The sequence below is a fragment of the Stylophora pistillata genome, chromosome 1, assembly GCF_964205215.1.
Source record: "Stylophora pistillata chromosome 1, jaStyPist1.2, whole genome shotgun sequence".
Classification (NCBI taxonomy): Eukaryota; Metazoa; Cnidaria; class Anthozoa; order Scleractinia; family Pocilloporidae; genus Stylophora; species Stylophora pistillata.
In genome coordinates this window covers 45,486,425-45,505,028 of record NC_142519.1, presented here as the reverse complement: position 1 = coordinate 45,505,028, position 18,604 = coordinate 45,486,425, and the positions used below count along the sequence as shown (strand labels likewise).

At 37.5% G+C, this 18,604-nt stretch overlaps 1 protein-coding gene across 1 annotated transcript; it reads left to right on the top strand.

The window, feature by feature from the left end:
- The first annotated feature begins 71 nt into the window (after window positions 1-71).
- On the top strand, window positions 72-17,497 carry LOC148742738 (uncharacterized). Its single transcript, XM_088759158.1, has 15 exons — window positions 72-137; window positions 807-878; window positions 1,606-1,677; window positions 2,370-2,441; window positions 8,889-8,960; window positions 9,786-9,869; window positions 10,531-10,614; window positions 11,207-11,275; window positions 11,769-11,840; window positions 13,851-13,922; window positions 14,720-14,791; window positions 15,254-15,325; window positions 15,871-15,936; window positions 16,415-16,486; window positions 17,218-17,497. The coding sequence occupies exons 7-15, from the start codon at window positions 10,535-10,537 to the stop codon at window positions 17,291-17,293; spliced, it is 651 nt and encodes a 216-aa protein (XP_088615284.1). The 5' UTR covers window positions 72-137; window positions 807-878; window positions 1,606-1,677; window positions 2,370-2,441; window positions 8,889-8,960; window positions 9,786-9,869; window positions 10,531-10,534; the 3' UTR covers window positions 17,294-17,497.
- Window positions 17,498-18,604: the final 1,107 nt, after the last annotated feature.

The window sequence follows — 18,604 nt, the reverse complement described above, 5'->3', positions numbered from 1 at the left end:
AGCAAAAGCATATCATAATATCTGGCACCTTTAAGCTCAGTTGTGATCTCTTATCAAAAAAATAGCGGCCTGTCTCATAACCAGTTAAAGGACTTGTCATCCGGAATATTTGGTCAGCTTAACGGACTAAAAAGTCTGTAAGTACGAGCCACCATATACCCCTAACTATCTTACGTGCCTGCTCCATAGACTTTCCGTAAGTTTGGACCTTTTGTTTTTGTTTTGTTTTTTTCTAAATCATGCTATTCTCTGTAATGGTTTTAAGCATTCATTTCCACCGAATTTCACGACTTACGCTCGATCTACGTTTTCAAGCCGATAGCCAGCAATAGTTTTGCGTTGTGAGCTCGAGGCAGAAGTTTAACTCTTTTGTTTAGTCTGATTTCCCTTCTTTTCGAGTGCCAAATAAAATCAAAAAGCTCAAATTACGCCCGCATGGCCGTTTTCTCCCTGTAAAACAATGAATAATTATGCAACTTCGACAATTTCGTGCGCCACAACGCGATGCAATCCCACTTTCAGATTTTGAGTCCCTGCAGATAGTCCTGCAACCCTACTTATCTAATGAATAGTAACGTGAGAGTAGATGTTAATACCTTACTCATAGCTAACTGAGATCTAGTCCAAATTGTGATTTCTTTAATAAACAAAAACGTATCATCATATCGTGTCTGGAAATTTTTCTTTTTTTTCACTTTCCCAACAAAGCGGGTCGGTGAAGTGATGATAAACGAATCCCTTGAAGGGAATTACTACGGTAATATCTAGCACCTTAAAACTCTGTTGTGATCTTTTATTAAAAATAGCGACCTGTCTGATAACGAGCTAAGGAACTTGTCATCCGGTCTTTTTGATCAGCTTCACGGATTAACAAGTCTGTAAGTACGAACCACCCTACCCCTCAGTATCTTAAGTGGCTGTTCCATAGATTTTCCATAAGTTTGGACTTTTCTTTTTGTTTTCGTTTTTCTTTCTGTTTTTCCTCAATACTGTCATACTCTGAAATGATTTTAAGAGCCACTGATCATAAATATCGAGAATACAGCGACGGTGGAAGAAGTTCATAATTCATTTTATTTTTCCTAGATGACCCTTTGGAGGAACCTTTTTGAAGAATTATGTCAAAAATTCCATTGCACCTTGCTTCTCTGTAAAAAATCCATAAAACCAAAATACGACTTGTCGGCCGTTTTTCCCCCGTGAAGCAATGAAAACTTTTGCAAATTCGGCAATTTCGTACGCCACAACGCGATGCAATCCCCCTTTCAGATTTTGTGTCCTAGCAGATATTAATTTTCTCGTTTTAAGAATGTAATAGATGGACTGAACAGTTCTTTTTATATAAAGTATGTTTTCGACCACGAGGTTGTTGTTTCAAGGTGTGTTTCAGTCGTCGAATAAAAAGTGACCATCGGAGATAAAACAACCTTTATCAATCAGGAACAACAGCATATCACTAAGTTCAAAAGAGCATGGAGGGGTATCAACGAGATTGCCATTTAATGCTAACCACCACATCTAATAAACAATAATCTGTTTTCATTGAGAGCATATTGGTAGAACAGTGATCATTGCTGACACTTTGCTATCCAATGTTGGTTACAGGGATTTGTCAAAAAATCGGATAAAGTCGTTACCACAAGGAGCTTTTAATCAATTGAGGCAGATTGGTCGGCTGTAAGTGATATTCTTGATACACATGCAATTCCAGTAACGTGGGTAACTTTGCCTTTGCAAATCTAATGTGTACGCAAAATCAAAGGACATTTCTCAAAGACTCACTTTGCCACATGTAAGACCCATGAGGATATTGTGTAATACTTTCCACCCTACCATTTAATAAACAGTATCTTGCTTTCATTGTAAGCGTAATGCTATAGCCTTAATCATAACTTAAAGCTGAACACTATTATTATATCCTATGTTGGTAACAGAGGCTTGTCTAAAAATCATCTAAGGACATTACCGCTGGGAGTTTTTAAAAACCATGATGACTTGGCTCAATCGGCTATAAGCAGGGGAGGCTTCTTGATATAAATGCAATTCCACTCCTATTCAAAAAAAGTACTCAAGAGAGCAATTTGAACTAGCAACTCTCCTACATATTTACCGATTAAGAACTCCGTTTTGTTGAGAGTTCAAGGCTAACACCTTAATAATTACTGAGACCTGGTCCAAATTGTGATTTCTCTAATAACAAAAAAGATTTGTCCTATTAAGTGTTAGGAAACTGTTCCTTTCTTTTTCATTTTGCCAACAAAGCGGGTTGGTCTGGGGATGGTAAACAAAGCCCTTTAATGGGATTCCTACGGTAATATCTGGCACCCTGACACCTTAAAGCTCAGTTGTGATCTTTTATCAAAAAATAGCAGCCTGTCTGATAACCAGTTAAAGGACTTGCCATCCCGAATTTTTCATCAGCTTGACGGATTAAAACGTCTGTAAGTACGAGCCACCATATACCCCTAAGTATCTTACGTGCCTGTTCCATAGACTTTCCGTAAGTTTGGACCTTTTGTTTTTGTTTTGTTTTTTTCTAAATCATGCTATTCTCTGTAATGGTTTTAAGCATTCATTTCCACCGAATTTCACGGCTTACGCTCGATCTACGTTTTCAAGCCGATAGCCAGTAATAGTTTTGCGTTGTGAGCTCGAAGCAGAAGTTTAACTCTTTTGTTTAGTCTGATTTCCCTTCTTTTCGAGTGCCAAATAAAATCAAAAAGTTCAAATTACGCCCACATGGCCGTTTTCCCCCCGTAAAACAATGAATAATTATGCAACTTCGACAATTTCGTGCGCCACAACGCGATGCAATCCCACTTTCAGATTTTGTGTCCTAGCAGATAGTCCTGCCACCCTACGTATCTAATGAATAGTAACGTGAGAGTAGATGTTAATACCTTACTCATAGCTAACTGAGATCAGGTCCAAATTGTGATTTCTTTGATGAGAAAAAACGTATCATCATATCGTGCATCTGGAAATTTCTCCTTTCTTTTGAATTTCCCTGATGCTTAAAATAAGCCTAGATGGCCATTGTCCACCCGTAAAGCAATGAAAAATTATGCAACTTTGTAAGCCACAACGCGATCCAATGCCACTTTCAGATTTTGAGTCCTAGCAGCAGATAGTCATTTCATCTTTTTGAAAACATAACTTTTTTTAAGTTATTACCTGTAAGTCTGATTAGTAATCCGATGTGAGTAAGATTTTTCTCATATAAAACCAACCTTTATCAATCGAGAGCAAAAGCATATCATTAAATCGAAAAGAGCATGGAGGGGTATGATGGCTACTTACCTGTTCCTAACCCTGTCCCTCAGAGTTGTGGTAGTTATTACAGTGAGGTATCACGCACAAGGATAATAAGCTAGGTAATTAAATTGTAAGTTATTCAAATAAAGTCACTTTTGCATGCCTGTAAATCATTTTGTCTTTTATGTGACTTCGAATTCCTAAAAGAAACGTACTTGTTGATCGACAGAGAGAGATAGTATTTCAAGCTGAAAAGAACGTATTTTCGCGAGCAATAATGAGGAATGAAAGAGTCAATTTTATTTATATGTATTAAGTCTAGCCTTTCGAAGGCTAGCTTTCCGTGGTATGAATAGTTAGCTCCTTGTCTTGATTAAAAACAACTCGTCGAACAGAACTATTATACTAAGAAAAGTAACCGTAATTTTCCAAGGAGTCCTCTTTCCACAAAGTAGAACACCGACGAGATTGTAATTTAATGCTAACCATCATATCTAATAAACAACAGCTTACTTTCATCGACACCATATTGTAACATAATGACAGGATCGTGCATCATACGTATCTACAACCGCAGTTCAAAATATATGACCTTCATATATTCATTGTATCTGATTTAACATCACGGGTTTATTACGAATCAACTTAACGGCCTGCTCCCAGTTGGCTTGTTAGCTCAATTGGTGGAGCACTGCACTAGTATCGCAGAGGTCAGTGGTTCGAATCCCGTACAGGCCTGATTTTTTTCAGGTCTGATTTTCGCTATTGCATAAATGGCGCTCTCTACTGCGAGGATCGTGCATCATACGTATCTACAACCGCAGTTCAAAATATATGAACTGCATATATTCATTGTACAGAAAGTTTTGGTCTCTGGCCTTTGATCTCCCTTAAAAGGAATATTCTTTTTCGAGTCAGGAGTATTCGAATCCCAAACTACACATCGAAACGGCATTTTATCTATTTATTTATTTTTTGCTTAGAAGATAGTAAGCAATAGATTCCAAGCCCACTTCGCTTCTTTGATAAACTTGGACTTACTACCATGAAGTCACGAATATGTAGGTACCAGTGCTCTTCCACACGGCCAAAGAGATACCGGAAGCCCAAATTCGCCACAATTTCGGACTTTTTCGTCTCGTAGAGTAACAAAGAAGCACCAGAATCACCCAAAAATTTTACCAGACACCTTTATGGTTCTATTTTTGATTTGATGCTAAAAAGTAGGCGTCATAGGGACTCTAAAAATAAACGGCTTATAAACTCAGTGAAATACTATCATTATCCTTAGAAATTTTGAAGCTTGTTTAAAAAAGTTTCAAAACGAATGTAAAAACAAGTTTCAGATGTCAGAGGTTCAAACGTGTACGATTGACCTTCCTTCCTGTTCGCTAACGCAAGGATAGTTCTGACCGCTGACTTCGAAATGGCTTTCTGGAGCGCGCGCTTAGAATAAAAGCAAACAATACTATTGCTGTTTTCTTGTTTTCCTATTTTTATTAAATGAAAGTTCAAGGAAAATTCATTACCTGACTCGTGAGTTCGGCATTAAATTGCACTTGAAAACCGATATCGGTTTTCGCGTGCAATTTAACGCAGAATTCCCACGTCGGGTAACGAACTTTTCTATACCTATCACCCTACCAATTAATAAACAGTAACTCGCTTTCCTTATTAACATGCTGCTATAGCCTTAATCATAACTTAGAGCTAAACCTTGCACTATTACTATGTCCTATGTTGGTGACAGGGACTTGTCTAAGAATCAGTAAAAGACATTACCGCCGGGAGTTTTTTATAACATGACTTGGTGTCATAGGCTTTAAGTAGGCTTCTTGATACAATTGCATTTCCGCTGCTACTATCGTGTGTCTGGAAGCTGTTCCTTTCTTTTCGTTTTCCCAACAAAACGAGTCGGTCAGGCGATGGTAAACAAAGCCATTTAATGGGATTGCTACGGTAATATCTGGCACCTTAAAGTTCTGTTGTCATTAAAAATAGCGGCCTGTCTGATAACCAGTGGTGGTGAGGTATGACATGCAAAATGAATGGATTGAGTTAACCTCGAAGTGAGTATTCAACATGTCACCCTTCATGTATACGAATTACTGTGTCTTCTTTTGTTTGAGTGGTTACTTGATGTATGGTGCCTTCGTCTAAGTGAGCGGACGTCCCGGAAGGAATGTTACCGTAGACTGATACATGAACATTTGACAAATTTGTCCTTTTAAATTAAATGCATCAAAAATAGCCCTTTGAAACTGATTGGTTAATTGTCCTCGTAAAAGAGCTCGTTTACTGAATCGATCGGTAACAGTTCCTGTATCACTTAGTCATGAAATTAGGTCATTATGTTGGATGTCACAGCGCTGTACATTTTGCTTTAAGGATGAACGTCTATACAACTCTTCGCAATTTCAGAAACTGTTGCCGACATATATAAGGACTAGCTATTTGGCCTTTTCGTCATGGAGGTCACATCAAACATCACACTCAAAATTTGCTTTGCTTGAGAACATATTGTAGATATCGAGGTTGTACATATACCCGGCACTTGAAAAATTGAAGAGTTATTTTAATTCTAATGTATCTAGTCTAGCCTTTCGAACCTTAGTTTTTTATGGTATTAATATCTAGCTCGTTGTCTTGATTAATAACAACACGTCGAAGTATTATTGCCAAGAAAACTGACCGGAATTTGTCCAAGGAGTCTTCTTGTCTCGCATCAGGATACCTATGAGATTTTCTTTTCATGCTAGCCACCTAATCTAATGAACTCGCTTTCATTGTGGGCATATTACTAAAAAAGTGATCATAGCTGACACCTTGTTATCCGATGTTGGTTACAGGGATTTGTCAAAAAACCAGGTAAAGTCGTTATCGCAAGGAGTTTTTAGTCACTTGACGCGGATTGATCTTCTTGATACATATGCAATTCCATTGACGTGTGCAACCTAATGATCGCAAATCTCATTTATGCGCAAAATTAATTCTGAAAAGACACTTTTCAAAGACTCCTCTTGCCACATATATCACCCCAGAGAATTTCCAAGACTATTATGTAATACTTGTCGCCCTTCCATTTAAGTAGTAAAGTCACCTTCTCTGTGCCAAACCATGACCATAGCTAAGAGCTAAACTCTGTTTCCAAGTTATTTTATGTTAGTTTTAGGGTGTTGCGAAAATATCAGATATAAACATTGCCCTAAGGAGTTTATGATATCTAACTTTGCTTAACTGACTGTAAGTAGTCTTCTGTGATACACTTGCAATTCCAGTGACGCGTGCAATCTTGTAAATCTCATATATACCTAAATCAAAAGAAGCTTTCCAGAGACCCTTTTGCCACGAAAAAGGATACCCAAGAAACTCCTATGTAATATATACTTACGTATTAATTTGAGGAATATGAATACGCCGCTCTCCTTATAAGCAGAACATTGACTTGTCAAAAAACCAAAGTACAACATTACCATCAGGAGTTTTTTGTCAATTGTCACTTGTCAATTGATTACAAACAATTGATGTTTACGCTTGCAATCATATGTTTGCAAACTCACGTGCACAGAAGTTTTAAAGAAATTTTCAAGAACCATCCTTGCCACGTAAAAGGATAACCATGAGATCACTCCGTAATAATTACCACACGGCCTATCCATTTCATAAACAGTAACTTACTTTCCTTGAAAGCATATTGCTATAATCTTTATCATCACTGAGAGCTAGGACCTGACACTTTTATTAAGTCTAATGTTGGTGACAGGGACTTGTCTAAAAATCAGTTAAAGACATTACCGCCAGGAGTTTTCAATCACATGACTTGGCTTCGTCGGCTATAAGTAGCCTTCTTGAAACAAATCCAGTTCCGCCGCTACTCTTAAGGATGCCCAAAAGAGCAATTTGAAATCCCTCTAACGCCCTACTTAATTAACGAGAAGTAACCCCCTTTCATTAAGGGTTCTTTGCTAATACCTCAATCATAGATGACTAAGGGCTGAAATTTCTATGAAGTCCTTTCTCGGTTACAGGGACTTGTCAAGAAATGAGATAGAAACATTACCATCAGGAGTATTTAAATACTTAAACTACTCGATTTTGCTTTCTAGGCTGTAAGCATTCTTTTTTACATGCAATTGCACTGATACCTGGATTATCATATTTTCAAATGCCCTGTATGTACTTTTTTTGAAATAAACCGTTTCTTTTTACCGCCGATTTCATGTGAACAACACGATGGGAGCGTTTTAAGAAGTGGAAAACCAACGAAATCGGCCATTTCTTCCCTTAGTCTTCCTTTTAATGTGATAGGCGATGACAAACATGTTACAGGAATCTAAAAGGAATATCTAATGAATGATTTATATGTAGAAATGGCACAACTCACTGAAGAATGGCGTGCCAGAAAAAAAAATCAACACGAGTAAGATTAGTACTTGTCTCAGAGCATAACTATGCTCAGAGTGACTTCGATCTTCTCTTTACTGCGGAAAAAGAGCCTGCAGTAAAGGAAAAGGCAGATTTCTACGGTGATATCTGGCACCTTAAAGCTCTGTTGTGATCTTTTTTCAAATATAGCGACCTATTTAATAACCAGTTAAAGGACTTGCCATCCAGACTGTTTGATCAGTTTCAAAAATTAACAATTGTGTAACTACAGAACAACAAATATATCCCTCAGTAGCTTAAGCTGCTGCCCCATAAATTTTCATTTATGAAACTCTCTGTGATGGTTTTAAGCATTTATCTACAATATGGCCCATCTTTTTTTCGAAATACAACGCTATAGACTATGAACAGTCCCTCGTTTGCAACAAAGTTTGTCGCGCGAGTCCAAAAAAAAAGTTGGTGAAAGAAAAATTGAGGTAAGCACGCCATGGGGAGCTCCGAGGGTGAGGGGCTCGGAAAGAAAGGACTATAGACTGAGCCCAAGAGTTTGACCCTGCGCAGTTCAAGAGTCGAAGTCGAGTCTCAACAACGAAACTCCCAAGAAGAAAATTAGGAAGGGCGGGCCGGGAAAGGAACAATCGCGGTAAGGATCCCGAAGTAATTTAAAAATTACATGTCGTGCGCTCGATTTAAGCTTGGGCTCAGAATACAAAGCCATAAGTTAACACTTAGAAGCTGCGTGAGGTGGAGTGCCGATCACGGTTCTCAAATCACTATGACCGGCAGTCGGAAACTTTCGTAATATTTGACGAAAAAGTGGCAGACAAGGCTCTGTTTTAGAGCCTGTTTTCAAAATTGCTAGAAAGTCCTTTCCAGCGAAAAGAGCTTCAAGCTACAGTCTGCTCTGGTTTCAGCGAACGAATTGTCGGAAACCACAATCAACATTCCTTAAGTCATCAGCCAGGATTAATCTGGAGCATTAACAAGCTTTGACACTCAAAACCACTAGATGAAAGATGTTCAGGCGATAGCCAATCGTATTCATATGCGTTGTAAGCGCGACGCAAAAGGTAATCTCTTTTTCTTAGGCTGTAGTTTCTTCTGTCCGAGTGCCAAACTTCGCCGAAAACGAAGGACTGCTCGCAGTCTACAGTTTACAATACTTTCATAATGAACATACCTTAACCTCTAATTGATTATCAGTAATAAATATGATTCACAAAACTTCCTTATTTTTTGTTTTGTAGTGACTTGTCCAATAACCAACTAGAGCAATTACCTCCACAAGCTTTCAGAGACAATCCTCGTCTTAGAGAGCTGTAAGTAAGACTTCCTTATTGTGTAAGTGACATTTGATAGCAGCTGTGCCTATGTTCAAGAGTTGGATGACTTTCCAGTCGTCTATTTGGGTTTCATAGATAACAATAGCACAATTGATTAAGAGAGGCTTATCACTCAATTTAAAAATAGTTCTTTAAACGTATGTGGTAAAGGAATTGTTTTTTCCCCTTTTTTTCCTGTGCTCTAAAAATCTTGATGATTTTATATCAATGCTCCATTTGGTATACGCAATTGTTCGTTTCTCGACATTCTTGTGTCATTCTTAACCCGATGGCTGTATGACATAGGCCATAGTTATCTAGGGATCTTTTCCCAAACGCAGTGTAGTAACCAACTGCTTAGCATGTTAGGTAAAATTTCAGAAAATGAAGAAATCTGGCATTATTCGACTCGGGGACGGTATCGTTTGCTCCAGGTTGCCAATGATAAAAACTTTTACTCCCAAGGTGGCACTCCATCAGTATGACACACACTTCTAATGTTCAAAAGTAATATAGACTACCACGACATAACTTTAAGAGTACTTTCTCCTTTGTTCATCGTCAATTACTCCATTTTTTTAAATTCTTGTTTATCCGTGTAATCTATCATCTAAAGCTGTGGCCGATTGTGGTCTGTGTATCAGTTCATAGCCACAAGAACGGAATTGCTACCTTCAGAGTGTTAATTTATCCCACGTTACGGTCAGCAAAGTGTCTGTTCTTATGATAATTGCTACCATCTTCCAATTCCATAATTACAGTAGATAAAAGGATAAACATTGGACCAACTTTTCATAAATGGTTTTCTTGATGACACTTCAGATTCTTGAACAACAACAAGTTAAAGAATTTGTCTTCCGATCAACTTCCTTGTCGGGATTACTTGTTTAACAACCATACAAAACTGTAAGTGTGGTGGGTTTAGAATTTAGTGTCACTTTTCATTTCATACCGAACACAACTGAAAATAAATAGCCTCTAAAATGACAATGAAGAAAAACCACAATTACAAAGACCTCTGTTAGTTTTATGTACACTGTATTAAACTACATGATACATACATAACAGCTCCATATCATGGAAGACCTATTTTTTATCTTTAAAAAGGTGCTACAAAGTACGCCTAACCTACCCATGAAATATTACAGACCTTCACTTCTAATATCTGAGTTATTGGAAGTGAAGGTCTGTATTATCTCATGAGTAGGTTAGGCGCACTGTGTAATATACACCTTTTTAATGATAACAAATAAGTATGATAAGTTTGTTATCGTAGGTTCACTTGACACTTTCTGAGGACACCAGAAGCCAACTTCTTTCATTTTTTTACTTTTCATGTCGTTTATATAATCCACCGTCTCCGAAGCCAGGGGGTTGTAGGTTGTGGTCTTTTTATTAGCCACGGAAACAAAACTACCACTTACAGAGCTACATTTATCCAGTCAGAAGTTTCTGCTCTTATAATGATTGCCTTCTTCTTCCAGTTCCGAATTAACAGTGCATTAAAAGAAACAAGATTTAACAAACTTGGTACTAGCTGTTTTTTTTTATTATTATTACACCGCAGATTCATGAACATCAAACATGCAAAGAATTTGTCCTCTCGTCAACGTACTCGCTGGAAACACTGGCGTAGCGACTTTAAAAACCTGTAAGTGTGGTGTGTTCGGAATCCAATTTCACTCTTTAGATCTCGTAAATACAACAACCCTGAAGTTCCAAAATTCAACAGGAAATAAATACTCTTTTGCGTTATGGCAATAAAGAAATACCACAATAACCACGACCTCAGAAAATTTTTGCACATATTATTAACTGCACAATGAATTCATATCAGTTCCAAAGATTGGAAATTTGTTTTTGGTAGCTCAAAAAAATAGTCTATTTTGCTAAGTGTTCTTTACCTAGTTAGAGAATATTATGGCCGCTTTTATTTGTACGTACAGGTATGATAACTTTTGCATTGTAGTTACAAAAATGATTAGACCTGTATCTTTCTTTTTTAGTCTTCATTAAAACCTTTTGAACCAGAATCTTTCTAGTGCTATACCAGGCTAACAGGACGATATACATATATGTCAGTGGACAACGACCAGAATTTTAATTTTATGGTAGATCATTTCTACTTTATTGTTTGACAAGAGTTTATGGTCTTCGAAGTTGTGAGTGGAAAAAAATTAAGGCATTGAAACGCAGAGCTCTACACTTCATATTTATGAAAATGAATGTAATGTCAAACACAGAACCCTGGACTTCAATAAACTGGAGACGTTGCCAAGTGACATATTCAAGGCCCACAAGATATATGATCTGTGAGTAAAGTTCTCTGATGTTCGCTGCAATGGCTAGTATCCTCTAAATCAAAGGAGCCTTCGCTGACTGGTCATTATATTCCCAGTTTCATCCTTGATAACTGTAAACGTTTTCGATTATTTAAACCATTGAGACCGTACGCAAATTAAAAAAAAAAATTGGCAAACGGTAAGTACTAAAAAGAATTAGTGAAAAATCAGTAAAAAGAAAAAGAAGCAAATCCTTGGTGTAGGGTGCCTCAATCCTCCTCCTTCCGCACGACCCAAAAAAGAACAAACTTCATTCATAATTAAAAATAGTTGGAGTTTCCTTTCTTGTTGTCTTATTTTAATTCCATCGATCAAAATCTACTGGATTGTAACCAAGTGATGAATAGTTTAATTAATTATTGCTAACACAAAAATGTAAGGTAACCTTTTTAAAATATTCCTTTTTAATTCCCTTCATTTGGTAAAAATTATGGAATTCTCGTAAATGCCAATAATTTTACAGCTGGCTAGGAAACAACAAGTTGAAGACATTACCTGAGGATCTGTTCAACGGGCAAACTGTGTTGAGATACTTGTGAGTAGTAAGAATCATCTTTTGTAACAATACCCATTTGGAAAGTAACCGACTGTTCTCTTTACCTACTGACCGGGACACGAACATTTGTAAAAGCAGCAAATTTAAGCGTGGTCCCAAAAGTCGGGTATATGTTTAAGGGTACTTTCCATTTGTTAAAACTGGCCGGCCCGAAGGAACTGGCTCTCACTCGTCAAAATAGAAAGGCCTGGGGAAATCAGCTCTTGCGTGGAATACACGCAAGAGCTGATTTAAAAAACATGACGGATTTAGCAACGAAAGTTTAAAACATTCCGCCAACATTTTCTTGACTTTCTTTCGCCGGAGGAGGAAATTCCTTTTAAGAGCCATGTAGAAGATGAATCTGTGTTTTTTTTCAATTATGTGTATTTTTTTCTCGGCGCAAACAGAATTAAAGCTTAAAGGCGTAATATTTTTATTTCTAGTAAGCTTACATCAACCGTAGGTCAGGTAACTAAACGCTGACAAACAAGAAATACAAGCACTTGGATCTTATAAGTTAATATTATAATTGTTCAGCCTCTATCAAGTACTTTCAAACTGGGTAAAACAAAAATTTCTCGAACAAGGCTTCCCTTGTATAATAGTATGTCAACATATACCGAGACAAAATGCTCAAAGTTTGGAAGTCGCACTGCGCGGGTTAACCTTTGACACCTTTCACACTTTCGACCAGAAAATAGCCAAGATATTTAGGCGCTTTCCTGCTCCACGGGTATACAAGAGAAATTTTCGCGAGTGGAAATAGTCTTTGAAGTGGTTTGTTCAATAAATACTTAACAACACGAGGAAAAAACCAATAAACGGGGAAAACGAAAGCCGATTATTCCTCAATGCTTACTTGTTTGATTGACAGTAAAAAGATAAGGTTGCTAGGCTGCCGTCTCTAAACATTGCTGTAAATTGTTTCTCAGCTTTATATTTTAGGCTTCCTTCTTTGACAGACTGTTTAGGAATCGAGCCATAACACCCATTTTCTCCTCTTGCATCCTTTTCTTCTTTGCATTCCGTCAGAAAATCGACTACCTTCGCGGCCGATGACTTCGACCTCCGTTTCCTTTTTTTCTTTGGAACCGCTTTTGCCAAAGACGATTCCTCGTCTTCATCCGTGGATGTAGAACCAGTACTTGCTGTAACCAACGAGGAAACAGTCGCCGGTGAAATAATTTTCGGGTCACTACTGAAAAGCAATGATAGCGTGTCATTTAATTCACATTTCTCGATGTCATTCCGCGTTTTGGCGTTGTGCCCTCTTACTTTTTTGTACTTCTCCTCTAATTTTTTCCATTTGTTTGACCACTCTTCTCCTGTAACTCTCACTGACGACTTGGTGTTGAATTGCTCTGCAACTTTATCCCATGCAGCTTTCTTTCATACTTTGCCTTTGTCGAAGAAGTCAGTTTTTTTCCCGTCGTGGGGAAATCAATAGTTTGGTGCTCTTTGACGACCTCTTTAAGGCATTTTAGGGAAAGCAATTAATCCTGTTTTCAATCAAAACAATGGATAAAATATTATACTCACCACGAGTCTGCGATCAACCTGCCGCCATTTTTCAACGCGTAGAATTCCCGCGCACTTCCCGCGTTCAGCACCAGTTTGGCCAGAACCAGTTCTAACAGTTCTCAGAACTCGTGCGTTTCATTTACGGACGTACTACTCCGAACGGCCAGTTATAACAAATGGAAAGCGCTCTAAGAGTCTCTGAATTGCACTCAGAAATTATTTTTTTCTTAGAAACATTCCTCAGTAATCACCGACTTACGAATAAGTCTAGAGTCAAATGGAGTACGAGAACGAATGGGAAGGAACTCAAGCGATTTGGCCTTACCGTTAAATTTTTTGGCCCGGTTTCTTGTGTTCACACCTTTTCAGAAAATTTACTTGAAATGGTCAGTTTGTAGCTTAATTTTTAGCATTTCTTGACTTTGCCAATTTCTCATCGGCTAGTTTGAAAACGAAAGTTGACCGTTTCTGTGTTTAAAACCCTAGGCGTTTGGTCGGCAACCAGCTTGAGAAGCTACCCCGCAACATATTTTACGGATTGACCGACTTGGAGAAACTGTAACTAATATTATTTTTCGTAAATCAGGTTTAAATGCTAACTTAAACTTTACTCTGTAATACGCTGTGCAAAAGCAAAAACTGAGCCTTGGAGTGGTAACGAAAATTGGTGCGTGATCATTCACGGGATTATGATGCAATAAAGGAGCCTTCTTAACCTAGCTAGAAATGATTGTTTTGAACAACCTTTTCTGAAATGGTCATTAAAGTAGTGCGGTTAAAAAGTTGTTCTCAGTTAAATGTTTTTCCGCCAGTCTGGAAAGCAGTTCCAGACTTTTGTTAGAAATGCCGCCAATGATGTTTCAAATCTATCAAATTTAACACAAAGAGGAAGAATACTCGGGCTTAGATTTTATCAATTTCTTTTTCCCGTGGTTTTCACACCTACTTATGTATTTCTATCTTACAATCGTTTGCGATTACCTCCAATGTTTTATAATATTTTAAGATTATTAGCCAGTGGCGGATTAAAATTTTAGAGGCTGATGTCAAAATTATCCCACTCGGCGGAGAGGATAAATCAGTTGATAATAAATGGAAGAAGATGAACAAGCGTCTTAGACTTAGACTTGATTCTCCTCTTCCTCTTATTATCGTAGCCTTCTCGTACTAATAATAAAAGCTCATAAAACGTTTGAGGCAATTGCAAATATTTTTAAGATAGAAATTATTAAAAGGTGATGATTTACGGAAAACAAAATTTGACATTTTAAACCCGTGTATTCTCCTCTCTGTTTTCTTCCCCTTCCTTGCAATTAACACATTTTCCAAAAAACTGTGCAACGTCTTATTGTCAGGGACCTATCTTACAACAAGTTGCCCAACTTGACTCGAAGTGTTCTCAGCACAAACATCAAGCTGAAAGAATTGTGAGTAGCGCTATTTCTATTGATAACCAGTTACAACTCTTGCTAATCATAATCCACTATATATTACCTTAGCTTTCAATCATATCAGCAATTTTTGCCTCCACCTGAGATACTCTCAGAAGACTCTCCAGATGGTGTTTTGTTATTTATAAAGTTAAAAAAAAAATCTAATTATCGCAAACAGCCGGGGATTTCACTTGTTTTACTGAATTTCACAGTTTTACCGAAAGGAATAAATTTAGCCATTACTTTCTATTTCTCCATGTTGTTGATTCCTTACCTCTGTTCAAGTTTTTTAGACACTATCTCATATGCTAAATACATGTAAGTATAAAATCTCTTAGGGGAAAAATAAACCTCTAACCCTCACTCAGCACCTACTGGAAGGGTCAGGAAGAGCAAGTGCTGAAATTTGTTTGACAGTTAGCTTAGCCTTTCTTCCAATTATATTACTATCTGAAGGTACTTGTCAAACAACAGGATTAAGCGCTTGCCCCTGGATATCTTTGGCAACCTCACTCAGTTGAAAAGGCTGTAAGTGGCATCCAATTCGTATTACGGTACTCATGCACAGTAAATTGAGTTTTTCACCAAGCGTTAGGTCAAAATAGCTGGATATTTTGCGTTTTTAGGGAGCTAGACGAAGTGATTATGATCTGTAAAAGTACGAATAAAATTTGACTAACTCTCACAGCGTTTTCTTTCACGCAACTAGTGGTTATGTTGGTGCGCTAATAACAGTAAGAGGTAATGCTTTTATGGGAGAGTTCAAAACAAACAAAATTCATTTGTCATATGGCTGACTTGATACAGTCTCGTTACGGTGATACTGAGAAGAGAAATCTTCTGACAACATCCAGCGAGAGTGCAAAGGACACCTATATTCCAACCTATCAGGGATCAAATGTAAAAAGTGTTGATACGTATAGTTCCATAAAATTTACTTTGCGAAAGCTGAACTAACAGATCGTGTTTCTTTTAAAAATTATGGTCATTATCCATATACTAGAATATTCATTTTCAGAAACCATGAAAATAACTTAACTCTTCTACTTTTTCTCTTTCATTTTTCCCTGCAGCTTTCTGTCCAGTAACAGAATTCAGCATTTGCCAAGGTTCAACAACCTCTCCGAGATAGAAACATTGTAAGTAGTTCATGTTTGTAACGGAGGCTGAAGCAATGAGTATATCATACAATCTTCGTTATAAACAGGAAGCTTTCTAAATACTTTATCATTTTAGCCGAAGATCACTACTGACTTTAGCAAGTTACGAGAGTCTTTTTTAAGATTCCAGTAAGGAACAATAGTAAGCCGTTTAAAGGATAAAATATTTAGGCCGAGTAATAAATGAAACAACTCCCTTCATCTTACACTCCTACCAATGATTCCGGGAAATACAAATTATACCAAAATGGAGGAAAACACGTCAATCTTTTGTTAAGTGGGCCTCTTCGTTTCGTTTTAAGTTAAAAATCCTTCTGAATTCTTAGGATGCGATCGAGACGATGAGGGCTAGTTATTATAAGAATCAAAGAATATAAAAATCGTCACTAGTTGGAAGTAAAGTCCATGTTGCATTATGGTTTGGAACATCATACACTGCGTTTTATTTATTGTGCAGATACATGGACAACAACAGTCTCGTGGCCCTGTTGCCTGACCAGTTCCAAGGTCTATCCAAACTAAAAGACCTGTAAGTGAAAACATCGATTTTTTTTTCCTTTTAAAATTAATTTTAAGTTTTCAGGACATCTGAAAAAGATGGTTTAATAAAGCCAAAACGAAAAGCAATGACTCTTAACAGATCATATTTGCTCGGTAATCTCGATACATATCTAACTTTTAAGGAGAGAAATTTTCAATTAAAAGTGAAGTTTATGATATCTAACTTTGCTTAAATGGCTGTAAGTAGTTTTCTGTGATACACTTACAATTCCAGTGACGCGTGCAATCTTGTAAATCTCATATATACCTAAATCAAAAGAAGCTCTCCAAAGACCCTTTTGCCACGAAAAAGGATACCCAAGAAACCGCTATGTAATATATACTTACGTATTAATTTGAGGAAAATGAATACGCCGCTCTCCTTATAAGCCGAACATTGACTTGTCAAAAAACCAAACTACAACATTATCGTCAGGAGTTTTTTGTCAATTATCACTTGTCAATTGATTACAATCAATTGATGCTTACGCTTGCAATCATATGTTTGCAAACTCGTGTGCACAGAAGATTTAAAGAAATTTTCAAGAACCATCCTTGCCACGTAAAAGGATAACCATGAGGTCACTCCGTAATACTTACCACACGGCCTATCCATTTTATAAACAGTAACTTACTTTCCTTGAAAGCATATTGCTATAATCTTTATCATCACTGAGAGGTAGGACCTGACACTTTTATTATGTCTAATTTTGGTGACAGGGACTTGTCTAAAAATCAGTTAAAGACATTACCGCCGGGACTTTTCAATAACATGACTTGGCTTCATAGGCTGTAAGTAAGCTTCTTGAAACAAATCCAATTCCGCTTCTACTTATAAGGATGCCCAAAAGAGCAATTTGAAGTACCCGAGGCCCTACTTAATTAACGAGAAGTAACTCCTTCTCGTTAAGAACACTTTACTAATGCCTTAATCATAGATAACTAAGACTTGAAATTTCTATGAAGTCCTTTCTTGGTTACAGGGACTTGTCGAGAAATGAGATAGAAACATTACCACCAGGAGTATTTAAACACTTGAGTTACTTGATTTGGCTTTCTAGGCTGTAAGCATTCTTTTTGACATGCAATTGCACTGATACCTGGATTATCATACTTTCAAATGTCCTGTGTGTACTTTTGTTGAAATAAACCGTTTCTTTTTACCGTCGATTTCATGTGAACAACACGATGGGAGCGTTTTAAGAGGTGGAAAACCAACGAAATCGCCCATTTCTTCCCTCAGTCTTCCTTTTAACGTGATAGGCGATGACAAACATGTTACAGGAATCTAAAAGGAATATCTTATCGATTATTTACAAGTAGAAATGGCACAACTCATCGAAGAATGGCGTGCCAGAAAAAAGATTATTACCTGTCTCAGAGCATAACTATGCTCAGAGTGACTTTGATCTTCTCTTTACTGCGGAAAAAGAGCCTGCAGTAAAGGAAAAGGCAGATTTCGACGGTAATATCACTGGCACCTTAAAGCTCTGTTGTGATCTTTTTTTCAAATATAGCGACCTGTTTAATAACCAGTTAAAGGACTTGCCATCCAGACTGTTTCATCAGTTTCAAAAATTAACAAGTCTGTAACTACAGAACACCAAATATATCCCTCAGTTGCTTAAGCTGCTGCCCCATAAATTTTCAATTACTTCACTCTCTGTGATGGTTTTAAGCATTTATCTACACTATGGCCCATCTTTTTTTCGGAATACAACGCTATAGACTATGAACAGTCCCTCGTTTGCATCAAAGTTTGTCGCGCGAGTCCAAAAAAAAAAAAATTGGTGAAAGAAAAATTGAGGTAAGCGCGCCATGGGGAGCTCCGAGGGTGAGAGGCTCGGAAAGAAAGGACTACAGACTGAGCCCAAGAGTTTGACCTTGCGCAGTTCAAGAGTCGAATTGGAGTCTCAACAACGAAACTCCCAAGAAGACAATTAGGAAGAGCGGGCCGGGAAAGGAACAATCGCGGTAAGGATCCCGAAGTAATTTAAAAATTACATGTCTTGCGCTCGATTTAAGCTTGGGCTCAGAATACGGAGCCATAAGTTGACACTTAGAAGCTGCGTGAGGTGGAGTGCCGATCACGGTTCTCAAATCACTA